This window comes from Scatophagus argus, chromosome 1, assembly GCF_020382885.2.
Source record: "Scatophagus argus isolate fScaArg1 chromosome 1, fScaArg1.pri, whole genome shotgun sequence".
Lineage (NCBI taxonomy): Eukaryota > Metazoa > Chordata > Actinopteri > Scatophagidae > Scatophagus > Scatophagus argus.
Window position 1 is genome coordinate 18,386,572 of NC_058493.1, and position 17,487 is coordinate 18,404,058.

The 17,487-nt window shown below is 38.9% G+C and overlaps 3 protein-coding genes and 1 long non-coding RNA gene across 7 annotated transcripts in view; 2 read left to right on the plus strand and 2 right to left on the minus strand.

The window, feature by feature from the left end:
* Positions 1–465: 465 nt before the first annotated feature.
* On the minus strand, positions 466–4,655 carry sord (sorbitol dehydrogenase). The gene is made up of 9 exons (XM_046388855.1): positions 4,496–4,655; positions 4,367–4,400; positions 3,415–3,579; positions 2,985–3,144; positions 2,715–2,833; positions 2,046–2,111; positions 1,743–1,921; positions 1,200–1,318; positions 466–1,039 (listed from the first exon to the last, which is right to left on the minus strand). Exons 1-9 carry the CDS (start codon positions 4,547–4,549, stop codon positions 874–876), a joined length of 1,062 nt encoding a protein of 353 aa, XP_046244811.1. The 5' UTR covers positions 4,550–4,655; the 3' UTR covers positions 466–873.
* A 90-nt stretch (positions 4,656–4,745) lies between these two features.
* LOC124059108 lies at positions 4,746–6,365 on the plus strand. Its single transcript, XR_006843366.1, has 2 exons — positions 4,746–5,230; positions 5,745–6,365. It is a non-coding gene; the product is annotated as an uncharacterized LOC124059108 (long non-coding RNA).
* Positions 6,366–6,525: 160 nt separating this feature from the next.
* terb2 (telomere repeat binding bouquet formation protein 2) lies at positions 6,526–8,500 on the minus strand. Of its 2 annotated transcripts, none has more exons than XM_046388873.1 (7): positions 8,297–8,500; positions 7,859–7,940; positions 7,667–7,770; positions 7,311–7,372; positions 7,153–7,220; positions 6,992–7,080; positions 6,526–6,877 (listed from the first exon to the last, which is right to left on the minus strand). In XM_046388873.1, exons 1-7 carry the CDS (start codon positions 8,358–8,360, stop codon positions 6,765–6,767), a joined length of 582 nt encoding a protein of 193 aa, XP_046244829.1. In that variant the 5' UTR covers positions 8,361–8,500; the 3' UTR covers positions 6,526–6,764. The 2 variants fall into 2 exon arrangements, with proteins under 2 accessions (XP_046244829.1, XP_046244823.1); XM_046388867.1 differs by having other exon boundaries at positions 7,631–7,770.
* A 57-nt stretch (positions 8,501–8,557) lies between these two features.
* The window catches only part of tjp1a (tight junction protein 1a), a 111,377-nt gene continuing 102,447 nt past the window's right edge, over positions 8,558–17,487 (plus strand). For 2 of the 3 annotated variants that reach the window (XM_046388735.1, XM_046388753.1), the window contains exons 1-2: positions 8,558–8,667; positions 8,950–9,100. The gene's annotated coding sequence lies outside the window, so the exon portion shown is untranslated. The other variant, XM_046388743.1, reaches the window with a different exon arrangement.

Genomic DNA, 17,487 nt, shown 5'->3' on the forward strand with positions numbered 1-17,487 from the left:
TGACTGTGTGTAAATACTTCAATTTTCAAACAGGTCCAGGAAAAAGTCTGGGAAAACAGAAATAATATTTAATCTCTGCAAAAGAAAAAGCTGTCAAGTGTAATGGGCAGTGAAGTGATCATTTTCTGTTATTGCAAAACTAATTTCTTCTAAACTAAGCTGCAGAAACAGTACACCGTGACAATTAATAATTACAAATTCAATTGGGACAGATTTTAAAACAAAGAAGTCTAGATGGACAGACAGCAGATTATTGATTTTTTTTTCCACCTTGTAATGACCAATTTTAACCAAACAAATTGACGTTGTGAAAAACAACTTTTACTGCTTATATATATATGGCGTATTATCAATATGGAGACCATGTTGTTTAAGCTTCTAGCATCCCCTAGTGTCTGCAACCAGGTAGTGCAAGTTGAAACAGTTGGTGCAAGTAGTGCAAGGTGAAAATGAAACACATGAAAAAAATGTTTTACAGTTTTATTAGTTACCGATCTTCTTTTGCTAGAGCATATTTAAGTCATCTTTTTAGAAAATTAAAATGTAGCACAACCGTGAATTATGTACAATCATAAAAAAAAAAAATCATAAAATGTTGGTTATGAAATAAAGCTGATTACCATAAAGTAATTGCAAGTACCATTGTGCGAGACTAATAAAGGTCTATCTTACCATTCTGTCTTATCTTCTGCTAAACATAGCTCTGACCTTCAGGTGGCACAGCATGCTGTTGTCTTTCACAATGCTGTCTGCAATTAATGTGTCTCTCTAAACTAACAATGTTATCTGTCCTAAGGTCAACATCCAGTTTGTCACGCTAGGCCGCTCTCAATTGGGGAGGTTTGGTTCAGTGCAGCAGGTCAGCACGTGAAATCAGGGCTTCTGGTCGTTCTGGTCACACTTTAACATGACCTTTATCCCAATACCCTGCCGCGTGGTCTCAAAGGCCTGGACTGCCTGCTCCAAAGGGAAACGGTGGGTCACAAGTGGCTTCACGTTCACTTTTCCCGATGCCAACATCGCTATGGCCATTGGCCAGCTGCAACACAGCAAGACAAACGTTTTCCTTAAGAGCTGAATGTCTGGGACACCGAAGTCATTCCCTAGTGCTTACAAGATCACCCACAAATTTAACTGCATCTAACTTCGCTTAAAACATCTGCTTATAGAAGAAGGGAAACTGATGGATATTTTCTTACGTATTACAGTAGCGGCAAACCCCTCTGATGTCCACTTCTCTCAAGGCTGCATTGATCAGAGAAACAGTCATCTCAGAGCCGAGGCCGACCAGCACCACCACGCCACCAGAACGTGTTGCCTGCCAGTAAAAAAAGAAATTAAAACTTGGACCGAGTGTAACGTAAATAACAGGGAGAAAGCATTGAGATTCTTTACTTCAGTAAAAACAGCAATGCCACACTGTAAAAATACTTCTTTACAAGTGTAAGTGCTGCACTGAAACACCTAAGTAGTGTTTCACAGTTGTTGCTGTTTGAGGTTGAGTTTAATGAGGTTGAGTGTGAGGTTAATCTGAACTATTTTATACACTGCTTGGTAGTTTAGTCTTCAGAATAATCTGGAGCAAAAAAGTACAGTATTTCCCCCTGAACCGCAGTGAAGTTGAAGTATAAAGTACCTCAAAAGTCGGCCGCACGTACAGTACCTGAGTAAATGTGCTGTTTTGTGTAGTTTGCACAGAGATACTACAAGATTTACTGTACATCTTTAAATAAGTCACATACATAGATGGCAGTTTGAATGCAGCTCTCAATGCCAGTGCATTCAAGAGTAATGTGAGGCTGAGCTCCCAGAATGTCCTCTACACTCTTGGCCAGCTGCTGGGGTCCTTCTCCTCTCTTCACTGTCAGTTGAAAGTCAGCACCCAACTCTTTGGCCATCTTCAGCCGCTCTGGAGACAGGTCTACAAGGAGTAAAAGAGAGATAGGGAACAAAAGACAGAAAAGACGGAAGAGAAGATGCTAAAAGAGTCTGTATGTCGTGTCATGAAGTAATTTCAGTTGAGATGTTTACAGGCTGCGTGTTACCGGTGATGAGGACCTTTGAGGCCCCCATTGCTTTGGCCACGAGTAAAGAGACCAACCCGATGGGTCCTGTGGAGAGAGAGTGGAAATTAACCAAATCCCTAGTGTTGACAGTGTGTTAAATATCTGACAACGTGATAAGACGGACACTAGCAGTCTCATCATAAAAAACCCTTTTGAAGCTTAAAAAAAAAAAAAAAAAGTGTGCGCTAAGCTTTCTTCTGTAATTTCCCAGCCTGGGATCAGATAGATAGATACTTTATTGATGATACTTTATTGTCCTGATGAAAATTCAAGGTAGATAAAGCAGATCTATCTATTTATTCATATCAAACCTTTATTGCGTAACTTTATCTACATATCAACTATTTCATCTGATATTGCTCAACACAGGTGTCTCAAATGTTTATTAACTTGTTTTCACAAGATAAGGTTTAGTTAAAAATTAAGTCTTTTAAAAGACTTGTTAAGGTTCAGAAGTTTTCGCCTCATTTGGGTTTTGTTGAGTCAGTATGAGCTTCATTGACTACACCCACTAAATTAGATTCCATACTTGCAGGAGCAAGTTATTCAAACACAGCATGTCCTGAAATAATCTGCAGTATCTCTGGTGCTGGAATATTCCTACAAAAGTCTTGTTTTGTCATGCAAGTTTTATTGGCTCATTTTTACCTGCACCACAGATTAGCACAGTGTCGCCAAGGGTTACACCTGCTCTGCGACAGGCATGGATCCCCACAGAGAGAGGCTCAACTAGAGCTCCTTCCTCAAATGTCACATTATCAGGCAACCTGGATTGTTGCAAAATCATCCGAGAGACAGCAAAGAAGAAGAAAGACAGAAAGGGATAGATGCAAAAGTTAGGCAAGAGAGTCCGTTAGAGATCAGACAGTTGTTAGGTAATCTGTGATATAAATCTGTGTAAGCACAATAAACTGTTACTTATAACAGAAGTTGGCATTGTGCTTGTAGTATCGGCACAGATTTCCATCGTCAGGGGGTGTGGCACAGAAGAAATTTTTAGGAGATAAATTATATCGGCCGCTTTTGAAGAACTCATCCATCTCGCGGGGCACACCAGGCTCAATGGCCACTCTGTCACCTGAAAAAAAACACAAGTTTACGTTAAGTTTAAGCTTTTTAAGTTTATGTGTGGCCCTGCGGGTACCGTCTGTAGAATAACCAGAACTCATATAAGCAATATAACCTTTTTAATTATAAATATTATTCTTTCAAATGTAAAAGTGTGTAAACTTCCCTTCTTTAACAGACTAGGATGTTTGTGCAGTGCTCATTGCATGAAACACTGCCTTCAGCATTTCGCAACTTTGGCACACACAAACACACACACACAAATCACTCAACGACTTACCTACTTTAAGGTGCTTCACTGCTGATCCGACCTTCACCACCCGCCCTGATGCCTCGTGTCCCAACACTATTGGTTTTGTGACCACAAAATCTCCAATTCGGCCATGTTGCCAGTAGTGAACATCTGAGCCACAGATTCCAACAGAGTGCATCTGGAGCAAAACCTCTGGGTACAAAACATTACATACAAGAGGGACACAGTGAGGGCAGTGCAGTGCTGACTAACAGCAGAGTGCTTCTTGTCACCTTGTCTCCCAATGACATGAAAGACTAGCCTGACTCCAGATGTTTCACTTATTTCCTAATAAGAATGAATGAAGTGGAACTAAATGGTACGATGGTGCAGCGGTTAGCACTGTCACCTCATAGCAAAAGGGTTACAGGTTCGAATCCCAGTCTAGGCCCTTCTATGCAGAGTTTGCATGTTCTCCCTGTGCAGGGTACTCCGGCTTCCTCCCACAAAACCAAAAACATGCACATTAGGTTGATTGGCTACTCTACATTGCCCCTAGCTCTGTCTTTGTGTGTTGGCCCTTAGATAGTCGGCTAGGATAGGCTCCAGTATAGAAAATGGATAGATGGACCTATTTTAGTGCACGTACGTTAGCCTGCAAGTCACAAAGACTTTCAGAATGAATAATAATAATAAACACAACAACAACAAAAAAAAACACATAATGTATCTGTGCTCTGACACTGAAATAACTTTCAAAACCACAAATGTAATAATTTCTCTGCAGTTTACTTGGCAAATAAATAGAGATCAAACAATGTAGCCTGGCAGTTGCAAAACATTTCGAAGTGCGGTAGCTTTGAAGCAGAAAAACAGATTGTTCAAAGTAAACTGGGTCGATGCAATGCAGTTTTATTAATTTAATATACTGTAAACTGAGATAATGTGCATACACTCAGCATTTTGAAATGCTTGCTAACCTGCAAATGAAATGTCTTACCATCAGCCCCGGGCTCCGGGATGGGGCGATTTTCCTGTGACAAACGAACAAAATGCAGTCAGTTAAAATCACAAAAAGTGCAACCAATCGACACATGCACACGGTCCAAGTACGTGGTCCGTCTCCTACCAGCCTGAGGTCTCCCTGGGACTGCAGTACCACGGAGAGGTTTTCCTGCGCCATGACTGAGGAAACAGTGAGCTTACAAACAGGGTATTGATCTGCCAACAACTCTCACACTGTTTGCTAGCTCTGTCAGGATCGAAGAGCAGATAAGCGCAGGCTACACCTTCCTGATAACGGGGCAGGTACCAAAACAGAGCATGTGATTGGCTAAAAATCTGTGGCGCAGTCCACTTTGTACGGGTGAACATGACCATGCAACAGAAAAAACTTCGTTCAATGAGCTACATTTAGCTCCGACTACTGCTCTGTATTACTGTTAAACGTGTTTTAATCGTGTTGTTATTGGTTATATTTTGCTATCGAGTCTGTGTCATCGATATATCGCGAATTAACTGTCATTAAAACCCCTTAAATGTCAGCATACTGCGCTCAGTCCGATTCGGTTGTCCAATAGAAAACAGCCTCGACGTGTGAGCGAGTGATGTGGGCTGTTTAGTTTGGTTGTACTGGTTAGACATAGTAATTAAATGCTTTTAATTGTGGGTGAACCTGTTACGCCCATATTGTATGCAGTAGGACGCGCAGTTTCATTGTTTTAATGTGGCGGGTGCATTGACAACATCGTAGCCTGTATGTTGTGTCAGTATCAGCGTTGACTCCGTTGATGTAAGGCGACTCACCGCTGGTTGTATCATTTTAACTACAGATACTTTACAGCTAAATTCCGTGAGGCTGCAGGTAAATACTCATGCTGTCCTCTTCACTCTCCCCACCGGCACACGTCTTTTAAAACGTACAAATAAACTTGATCATATTGTTGATTAGCTCCCTAAAAGGGGGGAGCAGTACTACAGTACAGTACTTCAGTTAGATAGTACTGTACTGTCGATCTGATTCTTCACACAGTAATACGCCTCTTACATCCAATTTAAGTGCATAAAATTAACTAAGAACTAACTGAAGTTGCTATATGACATATTAGTGAGTACACTATATGTAAAAAAAAGATCATCAGACCTGTTTTAAGTGTATGGACTGTGTTTATTGTGTCCATACATCTCTACTAAAATCTGTTTTGCGAAGTAATGCTCTTCTGCACCTACTCAAATTTGACTATAAGACATAAAAAAATGAAGCAAAACACCTTGCCCCCTTTATAACTTATAACATTAACAATATCAATTAGCAATTACCTTCCCACAACCAACATGTGACCCCTGGTGATGTACATCTAATTTCAGTTATTTTCAAGTCAGTTGGCAGAGGAAAATATCAGACAGGACCAGAAAGCAGGACAGAAACGTCAGAAGCACCTGGACAGCTCAACAAGAAGTCACAAACGCTGTTTAATTTCAAACACCTAAGGTGGATGTTGTCTGCATTTCGTTCAGCAATGCCATGTTCCCTTGGGACACGTCAAAAGCTCAAGGTGACCACAAATCCTTCAGTGCCTGTAACAGCTACAGAGGAATACAGTTTAAAGGAACAGTCCATCCAGAAATGCACATTCTGTCATTATCTGCTCGCCCCCGTGCTGATGGAAAGTCGGGTGAAGTTTCTCCCCTAAACAACTGGCAAGATATTGGAGTTCAGAGGACACAGACCGAAGACTGAGTTAACTTATCTGATGACATTTCTGTCTTTCACTTTATCAGTGCTTTTTAAGATCATGCACCTTTCGTCACATCCCTTTCAAAAACAAACAAAAAGGTTCAGGAAAAATTTGTCTTTGAATTGTTGTTGAAGTTTTCACCTTAAATACATGTTTCACATCTTTGCAACAAAAGTGTTTCTATGAAGAAATGACAAATTGTAAAGTATTTCCAGTGTGGTATTTTGCCTGTACAATACACATTTTATACATGTCTCTTGATTCTTGCTACTTGTCATGTGATTTGTAGATCTGAGGAAGAAAATCAATAACAGTTAACAGCTTTCACATGGATATATTTAATTAGAAGTGCACTATGAGTGACTGTAGGTGTATTCGTATAGATTCAACAAATTATGCAGTTTCAATTATGGACCCTTCCTTTTTCAGAGATGATTCCTTTTATTGTTCAACATGACATGACCTAATGAGATTAGCATTAGAAATGCTCCACTCATTAAGCGTGTGCGTGTAAACTATATACATAACTACAGGTAGGCAAACAAACATAATAAAAAAAACATCTTAACATGTTTGCTGGTATATTCAGCTTGCAACTGTTAATAGCACATGTGATCTGATACTACTTTTCAGCATGTTTTTGTCTTAATGTATGCTTGCTCATGTGTGTGGCAAGCAGCAGTGGGCTTTACAGTTGGAGCATCGGAAACACCCGGGATGAAAATCACGCAGATCACCTGAATATTTCTGCAGGTTGTCCATACTGACATACCCTGTAATGAATAAGACACCAGAAAACGACATAACGTCAAAGTACTCAACTGGACAGAAGAAAATTATTGTTTGTTTTTTTTTAAAAGAACAAACAGTAAACGGTAAAACAGTACCTGTAAGCATGTTACTAACTGGATCATCCCACAGATTACCACATACTGGGGTTTCACTTTCTGATGAATCTGTCTCAGATGGTTCATAACTGATAAAAGAGTAACAGGAAATAAATCAATTTACTGCATAATTTACAATTTATTGAGCTAATGACTCATACTTGCTTCTGCTGACTTCTCCTTCACTGTACTCATCTTCTGTCTGGCAACTAAAACTCCTATGAGAACCCTGTAAAACACATGGAATTCCAACTAAAGTTAATTACAGTAATTTACATGATCTGTCTTTGTGTAAATTTTATAATTCTAGTGTACTCACCTGTGCTGCTAACTGTTTATCTTCACACTCCCAAATCAACCTCCCAACCACGTTTCTCACTTCTTAAATAACAATCAGACAAAACACGACATGAGTTTTAATTCACAGAACTGGTTTGTTTTGAAATGAACTTCAATCAAAGAGAAACTGGTCCCTTTGAATGGTTTTAAGAGGCATGAAAAGATAAAATTATTCAGTATTCAACAGCAAAAAAGGCAAAGATAAAATGTTTTTCTTTTGTGATGTCAATCATCACAAATTTATCTTGGGATCTCATTAGTTTGGGAATCACTGTAATCAGTAAGCACAACAGTGCTCACCATCCTGCACTGAGGCTGGAGGCAGCACATAATGACCTATGCACACAGACTTCACGCTCTGGCGCTTCTCACAGGCAGATAGAAACAAGCTGTGAAAAACCACCACTTTGTTCCTGAGGTAGTCTTTGCTCTCAAAGATCCTAAAAAAAGAGAAAAAAACCCCAAAATGATAGGAAAACAACTTCAAATTGATTGCTTTATAAATGTACAGCTCTTTATTGCTCTCACCTCAGTGTATCAGGACATGTAGCATCCTCACTGAAAAGATAATCTGCTGATCTCCAATCAGCAAGGCTCCCACTCTGCAATGCTACAAGAAAAATGTTATGACCAAAATGTCAGCTCAAACTACCAAAACAAAGTTTAAGTGCCAGCGAGTGCGAGTCCAAGGTAAGTTAGAGATCCCAAAATGAGATCTGTGGCAGTGTATTTATAACGTAAGTCCATAAGTCATAACATTAAACTAACACAACGTTTATGTCAGGCAGCATCTTTGTTAAATTGTGTCTGATATCATAGCTAACCGGTATGTCATGAACATATTACCTCAAAACGTGCTAAATTAATAAATACAATTAAAATTATTTAGCAGGTAATTCATTTAACTCGTAAGTTAAATAAAATAAACACGCAACAAACCTTGACCTGATAAAAATTTTTACTTACTCCAAAAATTGTGATATGTCTGTGGCACACTGCTCGAAAACCAGGCTGACTTATTCCTAAACATGGCTTCACTTCTCAGTCTGTCTGATACAGTTGTTTTAGCTAGTAAGTATTAAGCATAATAACTGCAGCTAGCTTGCTGTCTTTATCTTTCTCTATTCTTTGTCTCAAAAACTGTTCTGGCTAGCTGCTCTGCTCGGTCTTTTGGCGCTCAAACGACACTGCTGCATTTAAATGCTGCACAGTACTGTCGGAAAATTTGATATTAAAGGAAACGAAGGATGAATCAAGCAATAAACTAGGCCGGAGGATAGCCAGCTTAATTTTTTTTGGCTGTTCAGTCCCAAAGGGAATTTTTAATAATTCATTTGGTGTGTGTGTGTGTGTGTGTGTTTTTTTTTTCTTAACCACTAACTTGACTACTTAAATCACAGCCACAAACAATTCATCAAATTGTTTTGGATGCTAAAAAAAATGCGCTTGCAAGTTTTTCGAGTTAGCCGAGTAAGCTAACGGTTAAGACGTTGAGGTGGTGATAATGGGAGGATTTATTTATTTACCTTGGACACTGAAATTTAACGTGATCGCAGATTGTGGGTATTAGTTCTGCTTTGGTGTCTTTTTTAATCATTACTACCACGTCTAAATTTAAGGTTTCTTCAGTGTGACCTCAAACATGGGACCACAGGAATGAGAGGGAAAGAAAGGATTCAGATGGCAGCATGCAGCAGAGACCCGTCACACACCGAGGTTTCTCAATGAACTGGGTGCCCACAGAGGAAGGCATTTCTTATTCAATAAAAGGTACGTTTTCTCCTCCAAAGTCACACAGAATTCTAGCGTTTTAAAGCGGCAGGGAGATGAATAGATTTTCCAGAACTCTCTTTATCATCTCTACCTGGTGCCACTAAAATGCATGAAAAGTGTAACTGATAACTGACGTGCACGTAAAATAATGAAAACTTTAGAGGCTGTTAATTGCATTTATTTCTCATCCGATGTTTCTAAAGCTACGTAAAGTCAAAGACGAGAAGGGTCCTGACTGCATTTGTGTACCAGAGCTGTTTTCATGTTGATGGTGTTAGACTATCCCTTAGGGGATCCGTTTTGAGACCCTTTCTCCACAGTTTAAAGACATTACATACCTGGTCTCTCCCCTGCGTGATTCTTACAGTGCAGCAAAATATATTAATTTCTGCTGTTACTATTAATACATTTGAGAGGAAAACACAGCATTAATACATTGACAACTTTTTTGTTGAGATAGTGACAAATATACAGTGTCTATAAAAAGTATTCACTGCTTTGGATGTTTTCCCCTTTTTGTGCTTTTACTTTGGAATCACAGTCGATATAATTTGTTTTTTGACATAAATTTACAAGATAAAAACTTTATAATGCTAGGGTTAAAACAGGTTTCTACAAAGTAATGTCAATTAATTAAAAATATATGGTGCAAAATAAATGATTGCAAAAATATTCATCTCCTTCAAAGTGATTGACCTAATTCAGCAGAGGACCAGTCAATTTCACCATCCAGACACAGATGTCTATGTACTACTTGAGATGCATTCACTGCACTCAGGTGATCTTCATTTCTCATAGTTTTTCAGGCGGATTGAGATCAGGCGACAGTGAAGGTTATTGACTTTTTAATCAAGCTAATTTTTGAGATACATTTGGAAGCATTTGTCTTTATCCAATTATTTACTGAAGTTTTTTCCTTTTCTTGCTCAACTGAAGTCAGCAGCAGTATTTTGTAGTACTACACTTCACCACCAGATGGTAATACTCTGTAACATATGCAGCTGATCACCAACACTCATGGTCCATTTTATTTAGCTTCTAACAATTCACTTTAACAGTATATTCAAAACAGAGCATAGAACTGATTGAGCTGTTATGACTCTCTGGTTTTCTCAATTTCAGTAGTACAGTTGACAGTGAATAACTTTGAGCCTCCACAGGAAATCTATTGATTTGTCTTCTAAATGAAACTACCTTTCAAAAGCAAAGCTATGTTGACTGTGACATTGAGCTGATGACTGAACGATTGGGACTGAATGATTGTGCAGCTTTCAGTTGATGGAATTGCATAAGGGGTTTCCACTGGTGAGGCACCCCAGCTTTTAATTTACCCACATCTGGTGAAAAAAATTGGATTATTTTTCAGTTTTTTAGTAAGCAGTTTTCCAGTCTGGTACTATCTGATGTTGACCAACCAGAGAACTTATGTTGGAGGTGAATTACTGATTACATTTTTAATTTCTGCTATTATGTCATCAGATCTCACTTGTTCACATCCAGGTGTGTGCACTAGCTGGTAGATTCCCTCACAAAGTGAACAGCCGTTTTTGGCAGCAAGTGTAGACATCAGCGCCTACCACCACCTTACAGCACCACTTACTGTTCTATAACCTCATTGGTGGGGTTGTCTGCAGGTCAGGAGCTCATTGCTATCACACAGACACACACACGGATCCTGTTGACTCCTGTTTATGGAGCCCAGTAATGTCATGTAGCCTTGTGTTTTATAACAGTCTATTAAGGAAGATATTGCTGTACAGCAGTGTTGCTGGGCTAACTGATGGGCTATGCTTGTTTGAACTCTGAGAAACCAGAGAGCCTATCACTCTGTGACTGAGTGGAATGATGTTGCCTGTATCTCAGGTTATTACAGGTCTTTGGAAATGTTCAGAAACCCAATGAGCACACCTACCGTTTGTCTCAGCCCCAAGGACTTACTGTTGGTATGACAAGGGGTGACTACTTGTAGATGTTTTCAATATTTTAGTCCATTTAGCAGTATATTCTGTTCAGCCAATCCATGCAGTAACTGGTTGAGGGGGTTCAAAGCAGGGATATCACTGTTGCCACGACAACGGTGAAGCCACACCCTATTTCCTACACCCAACCCCCCCCCCAACATGCTCTGTTCAGAACAAAGCACTGAAAACAGGGTCTGGTGGGGTAGTACATGCACTGAGGTTTAATAAGAAAGACAAGAGTAATCATTTAACTGTTGATTGATCAGTCGACAGCACCTTCGTTAAAATAATAATATGAGAAAATCAGAATTGTTATTGGTTATCTATTTATTTTCTTTGCACACAAAGCGGTATAATATTGTTGGAATATGGATTTTACTCTGAGCAGAAATCATTTCTGCTCAGTTACTTTATTGCTAATTATTAAACAATAAAATGTATCTCTTCCAAGGATAAATTAAATACTCTAAATATTAATGTTCAAACAACTAGTCAGTTGGTTAATGGACTGACTTAAAGTGAATCCACAACAATACTGATGATTGGTTATTGTTTAAGTAATTTGTCAAGCAATCCCTCTCTGGATCCAGCTTGTCAGCTGTGTCAGTGAGAGTTCGATGCTTTTCTCTTTTTCATATAATTGTAAATTGCAAATCTTTCTGTTGTGGAAATTAAAAGACAGTACAGTGATATCACATTGGGCCCTGGTAAATCATGATGGGCATGTTTTGGTCGCCATGTTAATCTATAATCAAAACTGTTGTTTGTTGCCACCACTGGAACAACTAGCCGATTAATTGATTAGGATTGTAGGTCGACTAAAACTATACCCCTTTGCTCTCAAAGGGTCAGCTGGAAAAAATTAAATTGAATATATTTGGGTTGTGGATTGTTGATTGGTGATTTTATACACAAAAACATGTTAAAAAACATGTTAAATAAACAATAGTATTGTTATCTGCAACCATAATTAAATGTTCATGTTGCAGCTATTATCATGGTGCATTTGTGCTCCAGCTGTTACATTTAACATGGCTCTTGCGCTTTTCTTTGACTGTGGCCTGTTGGGTGTTTGTGTGTCCTCTGATGTCCAGGAATAACTCACATAATCTAAATTATGTAAAAATTACAGAATCGCTTCCTCCCCTTTGTTTGCTGTTGTGCTGAATCCCTTCTTTCAGCTTCCCTCCTGCTGGACAGAGTGAATAGCCTACAGCGGCAGAGCTGGTTGCCACAGGCTCATCCATCCCCCCTCTGAGCCTTATGATATTGTTCCATTGTGTGGTAGCCTAGATTATTGTATTGTATTGTTTTTGATTCATGTGACATGAACTGATTGAATGTTTGGTCTATAAAATGTCAGAAAAGGAACATTTCCGTTGCATTTTCTTTGGGCACAATGTGGCATCTTTTTAACACTAGTTTAGTCCTAAAACAACAATTCATAACGCAGCTGAGACCAGCCATTTTTTGCTTAAAAATGACTTGAATGATTGGTCAACTATGGGATTTGTTTGTTTTTGATTTCCTGTTAATCACTGATTTTCTGTTAATTGTCTAACCAATTAATAGACTAATCATTTCAAAGGCACAACATTATTATATAGCCTGGTCTGTGTTGATTTTCATCACAAGCTGTACTCCTAATACTATCTATCTATCTATCTATCTATCTATCTATCTACATATATATAGTTCTTACACACGTGTACATAATGGTCCTCTGTGTATACATATGCATACTTGGCTGATTATGATAAAACTGATTCTGACATAGTAAAAGGAATTGTGCTACATGAGTTTTAATTAAATGGTCTTGCAAAGACTGTATTCACAGGGAAGTTAAAGTGGGCACACTGACTAGTCTATGTAATCATTAATGAGATATGTTCACCATGAATCATAAATAATTGGCAGCATCATTAAACGTTACACAGAGAAATTAGAAAGATTTCTTAACCACGTGAGAACTGTGGAGACATTTTTATATTGTGGACGACTGTGACCTGAGAGCACTGGAATATAAAATAATACCCAGATCTCTCAGACAAGCTCAATGACAACTGGTGTCTTTATGAATTGCTGCTGGCTTTCAATTGCACTGCTTCCAGACACCATCAGATAGCCAGTCAGCATTCTCATACAATACTTTGTCAGTGAGATGGAGCAGTAAACTTTACCCTGAGTTATATCGTTGAAGAATTATGGAAGAGTTGATTCATATCAGCACCAATCTGTCACCTTAACTTGCATTCACTTGAGTTCAGTGTTAAATGAGCAGTCTATTATCTCCCCATCGCTCTTGCTCTCTCTCTCTCTCTCGCTTTCTGTCTCCCTATCAAGTCTCTCTCCAGCTGAACCAACAACATCAAAGGAGCGTGCTTCAAATCACAGGTGTTGAAGGATTAAGGCCACCGCAGGATGAGGTTTTATTCTCAGCCTCATCTTTGATGTAGTGTCTCTTTCACTCACTTGTGTCTCTAACCTGTAACATGGATTGGTAGCCCAGAGTGTCCGCTGCTTAACTGAAAATATGGAGTGTCTCCATTCTCACACAGCTACATTAAGTGGATTCATTCACTTCAAAGAGGAAGTGGTACATTTACATCCTAAAGTGATTAATCTCAGTAGTTGCACAAATGAGGAGCGAGGACGGCATCTGACATTAGGAGGTTGGAACAAGGGGTGATGTGAAGATATATACAGCCAGACGATACAGATTTGTCTGAGATTTTGTGACACCGTAGAAAATGTTCCTTTAATGTCTCTAGACAGTATTGTAAACAGCTGATCCAGCATGTTTCCTGTGATTTTTAGTCATCGTGGCGTGGCTTTATGGAGATTGGCTTGGTTTTTCACTTTGGTCCAGACTGATGCCAAACTGTTGCTCAGATGAGCTTCTGTTACAAACATGCATGGAAGCTCAGAGGATGAATCCTGCTGACTTTGGTCGTCTCTTTAGTTTTTCTGCAGTGGCACCTGTATGTTAATATTCGCGATATTAGGTAACATGTCTCGGCAACTATTTTATGAATATCAAAATATTTGATATTCATAAAATAGTTGCTTAGTTTCAAGCAAAGTTATGCATAATCACAGTCTAACAGAGCTGCTAGCATTGCTATTAACTCTTATTATATGATTTTTGCGCCAACTCAATGGAATACTAAATAACTGTCAAAAAAACAGGCAATCCTGGGTTGGGGACAGATGCTTTTTGTTTTTTTTTGTTTGCTTTTTAAATACATAACTGATTTTCTACTTAATTTTATTCAGTATTATTCATACGATATATGCATCGATGCTGTCAGTTGGGACCTGTTACCTGTTTTTTGTCTTATTTTTATGGTAACCATAATCAGTGAATGAGCCCAGTATTTTCTGAAAATCAATTTAAATAGATATTTAGTAGTGTAACTTATCGATTCAGGTCCGCACCTTGACATTTTAGTGCAAAGTGTTTGAATTTTACATGCCCGCTACAGTTCGAAACCCTGCTATTGGAACTGAACTTGTGTCTGATCTGGATGCAGGTGATGTTTGATGTTAGAGGTCAGCGTAGGTTGTTAAATTTTTTTCTGATTTTGGTGGTTATAGGTTAGCTTTAGCTCATAGTTTAACTTTGTGGGCTTTAGAGAGTTTTTTGATTTATCAGCAGTTAGTTGTAGTTTTGGTATTTATTAGTCAGTGACCCGAACGGGTTGGCACTGTTGCTTTCTTGGTTGTAAAAATACCACCGGAATTTTTACATGCATGTCACTGTTGCGTTTTATAGTTAGGTTTAAGCTGATTTGAAAACACACAAACAAACCAAATTAACCAGCCATCATAATAATGAGATTATTAATGTAATGCTCACGCTGCCCTCTTTATGTTTTGTTCAAAAAGAAAGTAAGATGTGGGATGTCAGCTGCCTCGTAGTGTTAGCTGCAGAAAGGTGTTGGAGCATCTGCGTTTTCTCTGTCTGTCAGAGGTGCTGAGAAACTGTGATACATATTTATTCCAGAGTTGTTAAAACAGTCTCTTCAAGGCAAATGCAGATTTCAGTGCTAAGAATTCTGCCTCCAAACTTGACTTTGAAACTGCTTTCAAATCTAAACTCATTTTGACTTTTTTGAACACACAGGAGTACTGCAGATTATAGTGGAAGTGTTTCTTACAATCCGGTCCTCACATACCTAATTTAAAATCTGACATGCAAATATTGCTTCACAGCTTGTTGAAAGTAAAACTGAGGAAACAAGGAAACTTTTCCAAAGTGACCGCTCTGGTATTAGCTGTAGGCTCTATGCTGACCTCTAACCCTGGTTGGGTCACTGGAGTGTGTTGGTGTGCTGAGGAAGGACAGGAGGGTACATTGCTCCCCAGACCGTTAAGAAGCCATGTAGGCAACAGCTGAGCAGCGTCTGACAGTAGGGTGAGAGGGAACGTCGCTCGCTCCACAGGCTTACCTTTAGGGGAACAGACTCACTCTTAGGCAAGCATATACTGTGGTCTCATACATGCATCACATTCACATGCACATGCTTGCACATTCGCAAGGCTGCACAGAGGTATCTGTTAGGCAACACACAGAGTGAAAGATGTGTTTGAACAGAGGACACCTGCGAGACAGAAACTGCCAACAGAATCAAAGTTTTGACTGACTGTAGCCAAGTTTGTGTCTCACCAAGGACTGTCGTGTTGCTATACCAGACCATGTGTGAATGTTATTTGCCCTAGATGGGTCCGCGATGAGTCACCTTTTGGAGTTTGGAGGATGGCATCACTAAGAAATGGATGCTCCCCGGGGTTAACACCCCGCTGAGCACCAGCCAGCTAAATTAATGGCCTGACTTCCCTTTCTTTTTTCACTTTCCTTCCGTCATCTTCCCTTTCTTGTCCAAGTTTGCCCTTTGAGTTTATGAGCCTACATTTCATCCAAGTTTTATGTTTTGTCTCTCTATGGAGGACAGTGAGAAAAGCATTTATATCATTTTCTTAACAGTGTCCTGTGGAGGTTTCTTGAAAACAACCAAAAGTTATGTTTACCTTCAGTGTTTCTCACCGAAATGGACTGTGAGTATCTTTGAGGTCAAGCAAACATGCGTTTCTTACCTCAAAAAATATTTGCAAAACTATTTTTTTTTTAAAAAATACTTTGAAACTAGTATTTTTTTCCATACGTGTTTACAAGTTAGCAGGCTTCTTCTTTGCTGCTTTTACGGGTGCACTGCAGCATGTCTTGGCACATTATGAGCACCTGTTGTTCAGTGGGTGATTTTGTGCACAAAACAAAACAACAAAAAAAAACAAAGCTAAACAAAACCAAGCAAACAAACAAATAAGAAGACATGGAAGATTCAGACTTCTGAAGAACATTATTCCACAGCGCTAAGAAGTGGAATAAACAATTATATTCAGACATATAGTGGTTGCCATTACAGTTTTACATTTGCATGTCATAGCGGACTGGAAAAGGTGCACTCCGAATGCCCAGCGTTACGTGTAAGAGTCTCTTTACTTGTTAAGTATCCTGAAGGGTTTGAAGCTTGACCAATGGTGAAAGTCTGAATATCTCTTCCTCCACTGCTTTTTTAAAATTGTGTTTCTTGCCAGTCCCCCCAACTATAATGAAGTGTAATTCTAATACTGTACATAAAGTATTATCAGCAAAATGTGTGTAAAACTGGGGCTGATAATATTAAAGAAACAAGCAAGTGTATTAAGATTTTGAAAGTCTCTTGAAAGACTCCTGGCCTGGTGGTTACCGTTCATTTCTGTGGGTGTCTGCTTTGTTGCTTTGTGCTACTTACTGGGTTCCATCCAAAATTTCTAATCAACCACTTTGGATACTCTGATGGACTTTTACATCACCAGTAATTACAATTCTTGGGGTATTGACATGAGTGACTAATGATTAATAGCCACTTAAATGTTTGAAAAGTGTTCTTTATGTTTACGTACAACTTCACTGAAACAAAAACTGACTGGAGTGTCAGCTTTTTAACTTTTATAATGAAATGATGTAAACAGTTATGAACACTTTTAAGAATATTATTGGACATCTGGCTTCTTTCTAAGTCTTTCAGGCACTGTCATCCCGAGACCTGTTCCCCTCTTGTTTCACCAGCACAGGATTCCCCTGTCTAAACACAAGCCCTGTACTCTTCTTCAAACACTCACTCACACAGCTTGTGTTCTGGCAGCGTCTGTTGAAGTTATGTTTCTGTTTTCTGTAACCTGCTGTCATAGAGAAAAGAGCAAAGCTAAACTGTATGTCTTCATTAATAGGCTTCTACCATGTCATTAATTACATTATCTTCCTTGGACTGTTAGTGTGAAAGTGGTCCAAATATTTAGCAGGAGATCATATACAATAATAGCTAGCAGTGAATAGCAATAGACAACTATTAATAGTGTGATATAATAGGAACAGCTGAA